Source organism: Genypterus blacodes, unplaced genomic scaffold (assembly GCF_046128005.1).
Source record: "Genypterus blacodes isolate CSIRO-AG114 ecotype Tasmania unplaced genomic scaffold, CSIRO-AGI_Gbla_v1 ptg000122l_1, whole genome shotgun sequence".
Lineage (NCBI taxonomy): Eukaryota > Metazoa > Chordata > Actinopteri > Ophidiiformes > Ophidiidae > Genypterus > Genypterus blacodes.
The window spans coordinates 347,921-360,010 of NW_027466925.1; the positions used below are offsets into that span (position 1 = coordinate 347,921).

The window sequence follows — 12,090 nt, forward strand, 5'->3', positions numbered from 1 at the left end:
ATAAATTACTTCTTGACATCAGAGGTGAAAGTTTCCAGGCATTCCACCGCCCACAGTGACCGTCTGAGTGAAAAAGTGGTTATTTTGGTGAATTATTATTGCGCCTCATCCATTCACAGCAGGAATATGTGCGTACAAACCGACCAAGGGCGGACATGGCACGGCCTCAGAGAGACACTCCGACATTATCCATTCACAGCACGATGGCCAACGCAAAAGTGCAAAATAGCCAAGGCGAGCACAATCAAAGGCCGCTGTATTCCTGCCTTTGATTTGTGAATGCCACCGCTGCAGTGAAACAACTTCCAGGCTTGTATCTTAACCATCAAACATTTACATGAGAAAGTTGACAAAGGCTGAAGGAGAGGAGGAGGCCTGGCAACAAAGAGGCCCATTTATAGCGTACAGTGACAGAGAGAGAGAGAGAGAGAGAGAGAGAGAGAGAGAGAGAGAGAGAGAGAGAGAGGTGGAGAGAGAGAGAGAGAGGGTGGGAGGAGAAGCTGGGAGGAGAGTTGAATTAATGAATTAAAAATGTCGTGAAACAGCGGTTGTCTGAATACTTGTCCGTGTATATAGAGAGGCAGCTGGGGGCCTTGAGGGAGCGAGCAGCACGAGGAGACCCTTTGGACAACAGGGGCCCCTCTCAAACTTCACACGCCAGAAGTGAAAATTGTCCTCATCTGATCACACAATGAGGCTGTAACAGGGAGCTGGAACCGGTACCACAAGTACCAGTGTGCGACTCCTCATCTTCGCCGAGCTTTCGCGGTTTGCCTCATCCTTCCTGTGACTGACAAATGCAACGCAGGGGGACATACTCGCCAAACAAAGACACCAAAACAATGTGATGTCAAAGGTGATATGAAGTGCGACGGAGCTGTCAAAGAGTGTGCATCTTCCAATCCACGGTCAAGTTTTCCAAGACAGATCCGACGGGAGACGCTTTGTGGTTTGCCCTCTTCCATGTCTGCCGGACAGTGACATAAGAAAACTTTGTGTATTTCAACCTGCGGTCGAATTGAAGATCTGTTACAGGTCAGCAAACAGGTAAAAAAGATTTTAAATGAACGTCGTAATTGTGCACTTATTATCCTTTGAATCAACAAAACTGAAGTAAATTTGAATGTTGAAATCAGAGCTGACAAATTGTTATCACTAAAATATGAATAATGTGTTTGTGTTGATGATGTCAGATGCAGCTGTGATGTCCTGTCACTTGCTGCTCCTATAGTGTCTTAAAATTTTTAGTTGTACAACAATATTCCTAAAATATGACAATATTCCCAGAGGAACTTTTTTAAGGAGCATCCCGGTTAGATTGTATGTAGGACTGATACTTAATAACAATCCTATATTTCTTATACTTTTGGTGTGCTGGTAACAAAAAGCTCTTATTTTCTTGTAAAATTCAATTAAAAAGACAGATCAGCGGTAACTAGAAAGTGAAATAACATGATTTCATATTACTAAAAGTGAGACTTAAACCTTAAAACATTTCTCGGTAAAAGTATGAAGACGGTGATAGAGCGGAAAGATACGGTCTGAAGACAGTTGAAAGGTTTTCTACATTCATTTCGCATTGGAAAAGATGAGAAAAGTTGGCTACACACTAATTTAACACTCCAAAAAGTACCAAACATATTCAAATTCTTTTGGCACCCCGTGTCCAAAATTATTTAGCTTTTTTTGTTTTTTCTCAGAATCTATGTAAGAGGAAGTAGGTCATTTGTGGTTAATGTTTATTGTTCAGAGTTGCAAAGGAAACCACAAGGCCCGCAGGTAATACTGGCCCCCCATGTAAGCAGGACTTCAGATGAAGAGGTTGGTAGGTTCACAGAAAATTTACAGCATCTGTGACGTCTACACTTCACTACTGTCCAATGAAAAACCTGTTTTCTTCTTAATGGTTTAAAGAAAAATCATCCCAGCTCGTTAAAAACACAACAGATTATCACAAAATCTAGTTGTCTGGAAGCTGACAATTTGGAGATACAAGGTTTTCACGGGACAGTTGTGTCTCCAACAGGTGCAATGGCTTTTTAGCCCCATTCAAGCCCAATTCTTGGATCTGAAACCTCAATCAGAAGTTTTCATTGAGGAATCCTTGTTGGCACCACTACAGCAGCAGATTAAGCACACGTACAGCAGGTCAGTGGAGACAGACGAGCCATTAGCTGCTGCTGCCTTGGATGAAGACGGTAAGAGTCGCTCTTAAATTTACTGCCCAGTGGCCAGCAGCTGCTCTCCGTCACTGTAGTAACTCTTCAGTTCCAAACTGTGCACCAAGGATGCAGGAGTCTAGTGTTTGAGGATGTATCGGATTTGGGACAAACAACCGGTCGCCACGGTTACTGGCATATCTACTTCCTGCTGCTGAAATACTGTCCAGGGTGCAGAATTGACAATGATGAAACGACACCGAACGTGGACAAAAGTTCAAGAACAAAAAACACCCCCATCCACCTTGCTGCACTGCCACACATACTGAGTGAAAATAGACTCCCGGGTTTCCATCCCTCCCTCCTGTCAGGGAAATTACTCTAAAACGCATTTGGGTGTCTTTACACTATTTCAAAGTTTAGAGTTGTGGAGTTTATGTGTTATGATCTGCTCATTTTGTTGTTTCTGTGGCGACAGAGATGCCTCGTGAAGTTTGTGTTGATGATTGGACGGCCCTTTCAGCCCTGTGCTGTGGCTGCGGCTGCTGCTGCTGCTGCAGCGAGGTCACAGCCATTCATGGCGGTGTTGGTGCTGTATAGCTCTTTTCAGCGCGGCGTCCAGGCCTCAGGGTTTCTTTATGGATGTGGATCCTGGACAGGGGCGCTGAGTGGAAGGGATTACGCTCTCCTCTGGAATACTAATGGCCATCTTTTGTCACCGATCCGTTTCTTCCAACCTCACTCCACATACCCCTTCCTTCCTCCTCATCCTCTCTCTCTCTCTCTCTAACTCTCTCTCTCTCTCTCTCTCTCTCTCTGTCTCTCTCTCACTCTCTCTCTCTCTCTCTCTCTCTCTCGCTCTCTCTCTCTCTCTCTCTCTCTCTCTCTCTCTCTCTCTCTCTCTCTCTCTCGCTCTCATTCTCTGCTCAGTTCATCCACCCCCCACTCCCTTTTTTTTACACCGATGCTCAATTCTCTCCACAAAACCAATTATTCCTCCCCTCCTCCTCCCCCCTCCGCCGCCTCCTCACAATGTCAAGCACCGCATACTCAAACACGATCAAACGCACACACACACACACACAGACACTCACTCCACACACACACGCACACACACACACACACACAGACACACACACACACACACACACACACACACACACACACACACACACACACACACAGACAGACACACACACACACACACACAGACTTTGGCGCTCCATCCCGCTCTCCTCTCCCTGTCTAACTTGCTCGCTCACTCTCCTGCTCTCTCTTTCACTCACTCGTTCACCCAGTCGTATTTTTCAATGGTGGCTTTTGTCCCTTTCATCTCACGGAAAACAAAGGATTCTTGTGCACACAGGACAGAGGATAGTAGAGGAGAGGGATGAAGGGTCAAATAGAGAGGAAGAGATCCTAACCTTGAGTTCAGTGAGTGGAAAAAAAGTCATTTTGCAAGGGAGGGAAACCATCGTGGTGGCTGTCAGCGGGAATGATGTACTTCCAAAATATTGTTTTGGCTCCACTTACATTGATGTAACTTTAGTACTTATTTTACTTGCCTGGACCAGTAACAGTAGAAATGATTAAATCCCAATTAGGATGTTGAGTAATGTCATTTAGCTGATGGGAATCTGTTTGACTCACTCCTCAACTCCTCACACCTGAGAACATGATTGACAGCTGAGGCAGAGAGGAACTACCCCCGCTTCCTTCTCAGTGCTAGAGCGGCTCTCTGTGGACAGTCTGTATTGTGGTCTTAATTTCAGGGAACCCGGAAGTCCTTTTTATCATCTGGTTTATTTATTTCTTCTGTTTACAGTAACATCAAATATTTTAGACCAATCAAAAACCCAGTACCCAGTCTGCTTAGGCGTAGGTGGTTAAAGGCTGAGTTCACTTGGCAATGCTCCTGCGGATTGAGCAAATTAATAAAATAGGCTAAACAAGGGATCATAACACAAAAGCTACAAGTACCTAAAGCCTGTCATACTTCACTGTCTCACAATGACATAAACTACCCAATGAGCCAAACACGCGTGTGCGGGGCCTTACATCTGTCACAAGCAGACAATATTTCACTTTGGAATATAGAATTAAGCCTAATTAAACCAACACCTGGATGTAATTGCAATTAAATGAAATAATGTGGTAGAAATCTTAGCGTGAGTTACATCTAAGTATAGATTCTGAACTGCCTTTGCAAACTGACCTTTCAGTAATGGACAATAAATGGCACTGTATTGTTTTGTCACTGTTTGAGGAGAACCCTTGACTCTATATGTCCAATACACGAGCGTGTGTTTATTGTACGTGTAGGCAGGAAACTCGGCAGGGTTCAGAGGTCAGCTGGAGATGGATACGGCCAATCACATGCACCTCCTCTTGACCCCGCCCCGCCCCTCCCTCCCCACGCTTCCCCTCCGCATCTTAGCATTCAGAGCACAGACATCAACACAGATCTCTATTCATTCACTCAGTGTGAGAGGGGCAGACTGAATCAGAGAGAGAGAGAGGGAGGGAGAGAGAAAGAGAGGGAGGGAGAGAGAGCGGGCTAGAAACAACAAAGTATATCAGATCGCCTTGGTTCACGGGCTTTTGTTTTAGCCGTTTTGTTTTTGTTTTTGCTATATTGGATCCGGAAAAGCAGAGGCAGTTTGGACAAAAGGTCCATTTAGCTGACACGACTGAGACTGAAACAGAAGAGAAAGAGTGCGAGAAAGACAAACTGCAGGCCAGATGAGGAGAGAAGTGTTGAGCGGGCACAGGGAACGACTCATTCAGTGACAATTAGTCTGCTTGGCACCCAGGGATGGGGGTTGACGTTTCATTCAGTCCCATAGAAACAAGAGACATTATATTGTCTCTTTGCATCACGTGATTCTGTGACACGGACTCACTTGACACTTAAGTCAACATGCAGCAGTGAATTTGAGTGATCTGTACATGCGACGGCAGGCCTGATGTCAACCCTGATGGCAAGATAAACAAATCTAAGATCCAGTGTAGGTCGGCTCTCTCAAGAACCAATGTCTTAAAAAATCTCTAACTACTGAAGCGGATATGTGAACGCAAACATTCCATATTATTTGGTATGAAAAACAACATAATGGGAAATCGACAAAACTGTCTAAACTGAGGTTTCGTCCAGAATGTCAATCGAGCCCTTCGGTTAAAAGTTTGTTGAGTTAGTCGGTAAATAGTCTCAACAACATGTTTGAATCCTCTATGCCCACTTATTCCGCACAGGGGTTGGAGCCTATGCAGTAAGAGGCCTTAAAGATAGAGACAGACCATCTTTAAAAGCTTTTTTTCTTAAATTCCTCATGTGAATTAAGCGACAGTGGCGTCTTCTCATTTTTACTCAGTTGCTGTCATGTGCAACCGACACATGAATGTGCCAGCGGTGTTGCGATTTTAATGTGAAAGTGCAGCTGTGCCTTCATGCTGAAAGGGGGCTTTTATTTTGACAAGGCCAGCTGCCTCCACTGAAAGGAGAAGCTGGATTAAATGGACCACCTTGGACAGCTACAACACTGCTTGTGTCCAGTAGAAAAATGTGCTTGGTGTGTCATGTTTACAACCCTTCTCTTCTTCTCGCTCGTCCTCTTCACCCTCATCACCTCCCAACGTTCCACTATGTTATTTCTTTCATTCAAGTGCTTGTTAATCTTCTTCTGCGCTTCCTTTGCACTCACATGCTGTTTGCCTCCCTCCATCCTCCAATAGTGACCAGCTATGACCACGGCCACCACCCCCTCCTCAGAAGGCTCCTCCCCTCAGAAATTATGCCACTCCCAGACACAGACTGACATCACCAAACCCCTGTTGGGTTCCACAGGGGGCACTGGAGCAGCTGAGAATGGAAATGCAGGGGTCAGTGCTCTGCGAAGGAGGCGGCGCGTCCTCTCTAAAGATGGACGAAGCAATGTTCTCATCGAACACGTAAGTGGACGCGGGATGCTGTACCTACGTGACCTGTGGACAACGTTCCTAGATATGCAATGGCGCTACAAGTTCTTCCTGTTCTCAGCCACCTTTGCCGGCACCTGGTTCCTGTTTGGAGTGCTTTGGTACCTGGTGGCATTGGTGCATGGAGACCTGCTGGGTGAGCAGTTTTTAACATAAGAACACCAACTTCCATGTCATAAGTGTCTCAAGAATACAATCACATTAGTTTAGATCATGAAATAATGCCCATATGACCACAAGAAACCCAAAATTGATTTTATTCTATTTTTATTTCATATTATGGACTTATGGATTCTAGATCTGTCCAATAAAAGTTTACAAGTACTTTCTGTGAATGACCAAATTCACCGAAAGTTCAGCTGTGATTCCATCACAAAAAACAATCTACTCTTCTTCTTCTCCTTTTCTCCAGAGTTCGACCCACCCTCTAACCACACACCATGTGTGATGGAGGTTAAGACCCTGACGGGGGCCTTCCTATTTTCTCTGGAGTCTCAGACCACCATTGGCTACGGTTTCCGCTGCATCACTGAAGAGTGTCCACTTGCCATTGTCCTCCTCATCTTTCAGCTAGTACTCACCATGGTGATGGAGATCTTTATCACTGGCACCTTCCTCGCAAAGGTATAGCCACATACACTGCTTCCATCATAGTTTCCTGCTAAGACCTCAATCACATGTAAAGTGTGTTGAGGGAAGTACTGAGACATGTTATGCTCATTCCATCTCTTCTAGGTTGCTCGTCCAAAGAAGAGAGGAGAGACTGTGAAGTTTAGTCAACATGCTGTTGTGTCAAATCACGACGGGCGGCCCTGCCTCATGATCCGAGTGGCCAACATGCGCAAAAGCCTGCTGTTAGGATGCCAGGTAGGACAGCAACAGCTGATGACATTAATTGCATTAGTTTAGGATTAGGACGAGACATTAAAACACCGAGTTTTATGTCCTGTTCTAAAATTTCCTTGGATCTCTTTGAGGAAATTCTTTTGGGAGTTCTACTTTTGGGGGTATTTAACCCAGAAGCCTAAGAAAGAGCAACATTGACTGAATAGTCAGTTGAATCTAATCTAATCTAATCTAATAGGTAAACCATCAGTGAAGACCTTGGCCATTGCAGGTATTAAACCTGGGGCCTTTTGGTTACAGGATGACTTCCTCAACCTCTTGGCAACATTTACTGACTCCATCTTGGCTCCCAGGTGACGGGGAAGTTGCTCCAGACATCCCTGACAAAGGAAGGCGAGACGGTGCGACTGGACCAGCGCAACGTGCCTTTCCAGGTGGACACATCCAGCGACAGCCCCTTCCTCATCATCCCCCTCACCTTCTACCATATCATAGATGACAACAGTCCTCTCAGAGTCTGGGCAGCAGAAGGTAGATCCCAATGCTGTTATCAAGCCAGCTCACAATCAGCACAATCAATCAGCTCACATTCACACAGTTTGGCAGATTTCCTTCATCGGCTACAACTTGTTGTCAGACGGGTGTCCTATTCGAAAATAATATGACTGTGTATGTACTACAGTATGTAGGTAGGTGTGGGTATTTATAGTCATGTGCTGCGTGCTTGGCTGCCTGTGGTTGTCCAGAGTTGGGCTGAGTTGGCACCAGAGGGGAAGGTTTGTCTGGCTGGAATGTGTGTGAGAGACATTGCCAGAGACACCCCTCATTAGAGGACAATGCCGTACAGTCCGGGGTGCTGACATGAAGCCTGCGCAGATCCCATTACAGCAGCACAGAGCTCTCTGCACTGGAAGCAAACTCGGCTTCAGTACTGACGGACACTGATCGCTGCTCCATTTGTGCTCATTTACGGCAGGGGTTTCCTTTCACCTCTCTCCACCTCCACAATTTCGTTATCATGTGAAAACTTTCAATTCTAGCTGTTTCCTCGTACTCATCATTGTATTCCTTGGTGAATTATCAGTGCCTCTTTTCAGCTGCGTTCTTTCTTTTCTGCTCTATGATACCATTCAAATGATATTTATAGAAATTAAACTTGCCAGACTGTGTACACAGATGTATGCTCAGGATCTGCTATATAGCTAATATAGAGGATAATTCCAACAGAGACAATGTATTTGGTGATAAGAAAATGAATACTTGCATGCAGAGGATTTGTCCATCACCCTGAATGTACTGATGGGTTGTCTGTATCCATAATAGACACTCTGGGACATCTCTTCATGGGGACTGATTCTGCACTCAATGGTTGTTTGACAGAGCATGAGAGCGGCCTGTGATGCTTTTCTTATGGGTGCACAGAACATCTAGCATCAATCAAGAAACAGTGAATTCTACCTTCCACTGCTTCCACGGCGTGAGATCTTCACACTGTGGAGATGGTCTAAAGGAGAGGCGTCCAAATGTCCAAACCACTGAGCTGGAATGAAGAAAAAGCCCCAAACTGTCCTCTGTCCCCACTGAAGTAACACAAGATGGATGAAAAGTTCACTCCAGCCATTCAAATCCCCTTAGTTTTAGCGACTCAAAATGACTATTCGTTCCAGAAAGTAGCTGCTTGGTATGAATAGAAGACAACGGCTAAGGTTTTCTAGATTGTAGATGTTTCTAGATGTAGATGTGTTGAATCTCACATTTCTGACAGTGGCGAGTGTAAGAACTAATTGCGCTTCTAGAGTTCCTTTTCACAAGGTGACCACCACTGCATCCGTTGAAGTGGAGCCTCTTACGGCGACCACAGTTTCCATCAACCGTGTTCCGAGCAATTGCGAAATCTGGTGTTTTTGCCCTCTTGGGATCGGTACTGGGTCCGGGTTATGGTTAGAACTGTTTAGACAGATGACAGAGGCCTGTTGATGCAGGTGTGTGTTTGTTTGAGTGCGTATGTTGCGTACCGTGTCCTTTGTGTGTTATGCATTTATGAATGATGAGCACAGGCTACACGTGTGTAGCATATATATTTACACACACGCCACCCATCTGTGAATGACGTGTTTGCAGGTTGCTGCTCCCTTTCTGGTGTGTGTATTCAGCTTTGGGAGTGAGTGCAGCATCTATGGTGTGTTTGTATGTGCAAGAGTGAGAGAGCAGGAGAGAGAGGGAGAAAGAGTGTGGAGTTGCCATGTTTTGGAAATTTCTGAATGTGTGTGTGTGTGTGTGTGTGTCTTTCTTTAGCCACACACACGAGAGAACTCTGTCGTACATTTAGATTTTTTAAACTTTAATTAATTCATTAATGTCATTTAGATAAGGCAGGAGACAGGAAATATGTGGAGAGACAAGAATGACATGTCAGAAAGGTCCCTGAACTTCAAAATAAAAGCCCAAATGCAACGTAGCTTCACTGAAACACTAGAAAAGCTGAGTGTATCAGCAGAAGTGGTATGTATGGCACACATATAATGTTTGGAATGAAACATGACAACCTCTTGTCCTGTTTTTGACCTCTAGGTGGCGGCTGGACGGACCCAGAGATCGCAGACTTTGAGCTGCTGGTGATCATGAGCGCCACGGTGGAGCCCACCTCTGCCACCTGCCAGGTTCGAACCTCCTACCTTCCCGACGAGATCCTTTGGGGCTATGAGTTCCCGCCCGTCGTCTCCTTGTCCCCCTCAGGAAAATACGTGGCGGATTTTGCCTTCTTCGACAAAGTGGCCAAAACCAAATCGCCACCTCTTTTCAAGCAGCCCCTGCCCCCGAGCCCGGGAACCACCCGGTCAAGGAGCGGCAAGGAGGATGGGGCCGACCTGGAGAAGGTGCGATTGGAGGAGAGCTACAGAGGGGAGGAGAAGGGGCGGGACAAGGGAAGGGTAAGTGTGCGAATTAGCAATGTATGAAGAGAGAGAGAGAAGGAGAGAGAGAGAGAGGAAGCTGAAAGAAGATGTGAAAGTAAGATAAAGAAGAAAGAAAGAAGAAATGGTAGTAAAGTTAACGCCCACTCTCATACGCACAACAACGTCTGCAAACTGTTTAAAAAGGTATAAATGTACAGAACAAATGATACATAGATGGTTTTTAACCCTCAGAAATCCATTTTCCATTTGTGAAAAGACTTGCCGCACTGTATCTGGAGGATGTTTAAAGTTGGCGTTCTGATGTAATCACTGAATCACAGTACTGTTTGTTGAAAAATTAATGAATATCCTTTAAGGTACATACCTGAAATACTGGAAAGATGTTTATTATTTCCACAAAGGATTACAAAGGAATGTATCATATTTTTTTTGCACCCAAGAATTAATTTCTAACAAAGCGATTGATCGTTCCACATGAATATACTGTGTGACATTTCCACTCTTTGGTGTGAATGTTGTCCCCCGAATACTCGTTTATGTATTGGGATGAAATACTGAGTAAAACTACTAAAAGCACTTTAACTTGACAGGAAAGTGGTAACTGAACTAACATTAATACTTCATGCACTGTATTGAATGATGTAACCTTGCGGTTGTGTTCGGGGATCGCATGTGCTGATGCCTGCAAATGGGTCAATTTCAATGTACAGCTAGTTTTTCCACATGCATGTTACACTGCATGCTTACTCTTCATTTTTGTTTCTTCTTGATCCACAGCGCTGCTTTATTTTGGTAAGCGATGTTAATGGTTCATGTGTATACATAAGATACACCCATTTTCTTTACTGCTGTCATTTTGTGTATACAAAGGTTATGAAAGGTTGTGCAGTACATGTCTCCTCTGTTGCCCTTATGTATTAGATAAATATATTGGTTTGTTTTTCCTCCAGGGTCAGCGTGAAATCACTGTATTAAAATTAAAACAAGTTATGGTACTTAATTCAGGGTAGAAATACAACTCATAGATCAATCCATTTTATGTGATGATATGGTGCATTATGATACAGTGTTGTGTGATATGATGCGATATAGCATGATATGGTATTGTACAGTATGATACAATGCTATACAACACAATGCAGTATGGTACTATAGGATACGATGCGATACAACACGATATTATATAATATGACGTGATATAATATATGTATATGACATGATACAACATAATCCAGTGAGATATGATACAAAACAATAGGATACAGTATGAAAGTAGGATATGATTATATAATGTAGGATTCAACATGATTTGAGTCATTTATTGATTTTGTAATATATTTACATCTCTATCCTTATACGATACTAAACTATTTGATACAACACAATACATAATGTTAATTTATACAGTAATGTTTGTATAACATGGATCAGCTGGATGTTTAAGATACTATACAATAGGATCATATTTTCTGTAATATTTTAAATGGATGAGAGGAAGCGGGTACAGTGTAGTAGAACCCATAAAGGTAAAATCACGATGAAACGATACGAGAAACGATTTAAAATGACTCTGAAGGACATATCAATTTAAAAGTACCATAATCTGCTTTAATCTTAATTATATGGTAATAATAAAGTATCCCTAGTCATATGAAATCTCTCTCTTGAAATGGGAAATCTTCAAATTAAACCCTTTGTTGCTCCACGTGGGTGTTGGAAGTAGCTGAAAATATTTCAGTTTCATGCCTGGTGGAAGGTTTTGCTTGTTTATATTCTTTACTGTATATGTCTCACATCGGTCTAACTGCTAATGTACTTTTTAAGTGCCTCTTTCAATAAATGTATTATTTACAGATTTGCTGTTACTGGGTCGTCCACAAACATGAACGTATGACACAATTACTGTGGAAATGTAGAAATTCACAACACAGCCACTGTAATTTTATTCTCAGCACTGACCGTATTCAACAATTATCATCATCAAAAGTATGAAACACTTAAACTAATACACAGAATTTGTTATGATCTTGTGTTTTGTATTCTTGTGTTACATCCTGTTCTACTTTGTAGTAGTTTGTATTGTAATGTTTTTGAGATTACGCTTCCGGTCTGATGTCAACTGTGTGTTTGTCCTCACCTTCAGTTCACCATTGTGTTATCGACCCTGTGTGTATTTAGTTTTCATCTTTCTCTCA

At 43.4% G+C, this 12,090-nt stretch overlaps 1 protein-coding gene across 2 annotated transcripts; it reads left to right on the forward strand.

The window, feature by feature from the left end:
* Positions 1–211: 211 nt before the first annotated feature.
* On the forward strand, positions 212–12,074 carry kcnj10a (potassium inwardly rectifying channel subfamily J member 10a). Of its 2 annotated transcripts, XM_076162588.1 has the most exons (6): positions 212–1,047; positions 5,892–6,270; positions 6,547–6,758; positions 6,870–7,001; positions 7,334–7,511; positions 9,552–12,074. In XM_076162588.1, exons 2-6 carry the CDS (start codon positions 5,901–5,903, stop codon positions 9,935–9,937), a joined length of 1,278 nt encoding a protein of 425 aa, XP_076018703.1. In that variant the 5' UTR covers positions 212–1,047; positions 5,892–5,900; the 3' UTR covers positions 9,938–12,074. The 2 variants fall into 2 exon arrangements, with proteins under 2 accessions (XP_076018703.1, XP_076018704.1); XM_076162589.1 differs by lacking the exon at positions 212–1,047 and having other exon boundaries at positions 5,496–6,270.
* The last annotated feature ends 16 nt before the right edge of the window (positions 12,075–12,090 follow it).

What these genes read in the sequence shown, in the direction of transcription:
- kcnj10a (XM_076162588.1), top strand. Translation starts at nt 5,901, where the DNA reads ATGACCACGGCCACCACCCCCTCCTCAGAAGGCTCCTCCCCTCAGAAA. An exon ending in CTGGCACCTTCCTCGCAAAG is followed by an intron (nt 6,759 to 6,869) that starts GTATAGCCACAT and finishes CATCTCTTCTAG; the next exon opens with GTTGCTCGTCCAAAGAAGAG. An exon ending in GCCTGCTGTTAGGATGCCAG is followed by an intron (nt 7,002 to 7,333) that starts GTAGGACAGCAA and finishes CTTGGCTCCCAG; the next exon opens with GTGACGGGGAAGTTGCTCCA.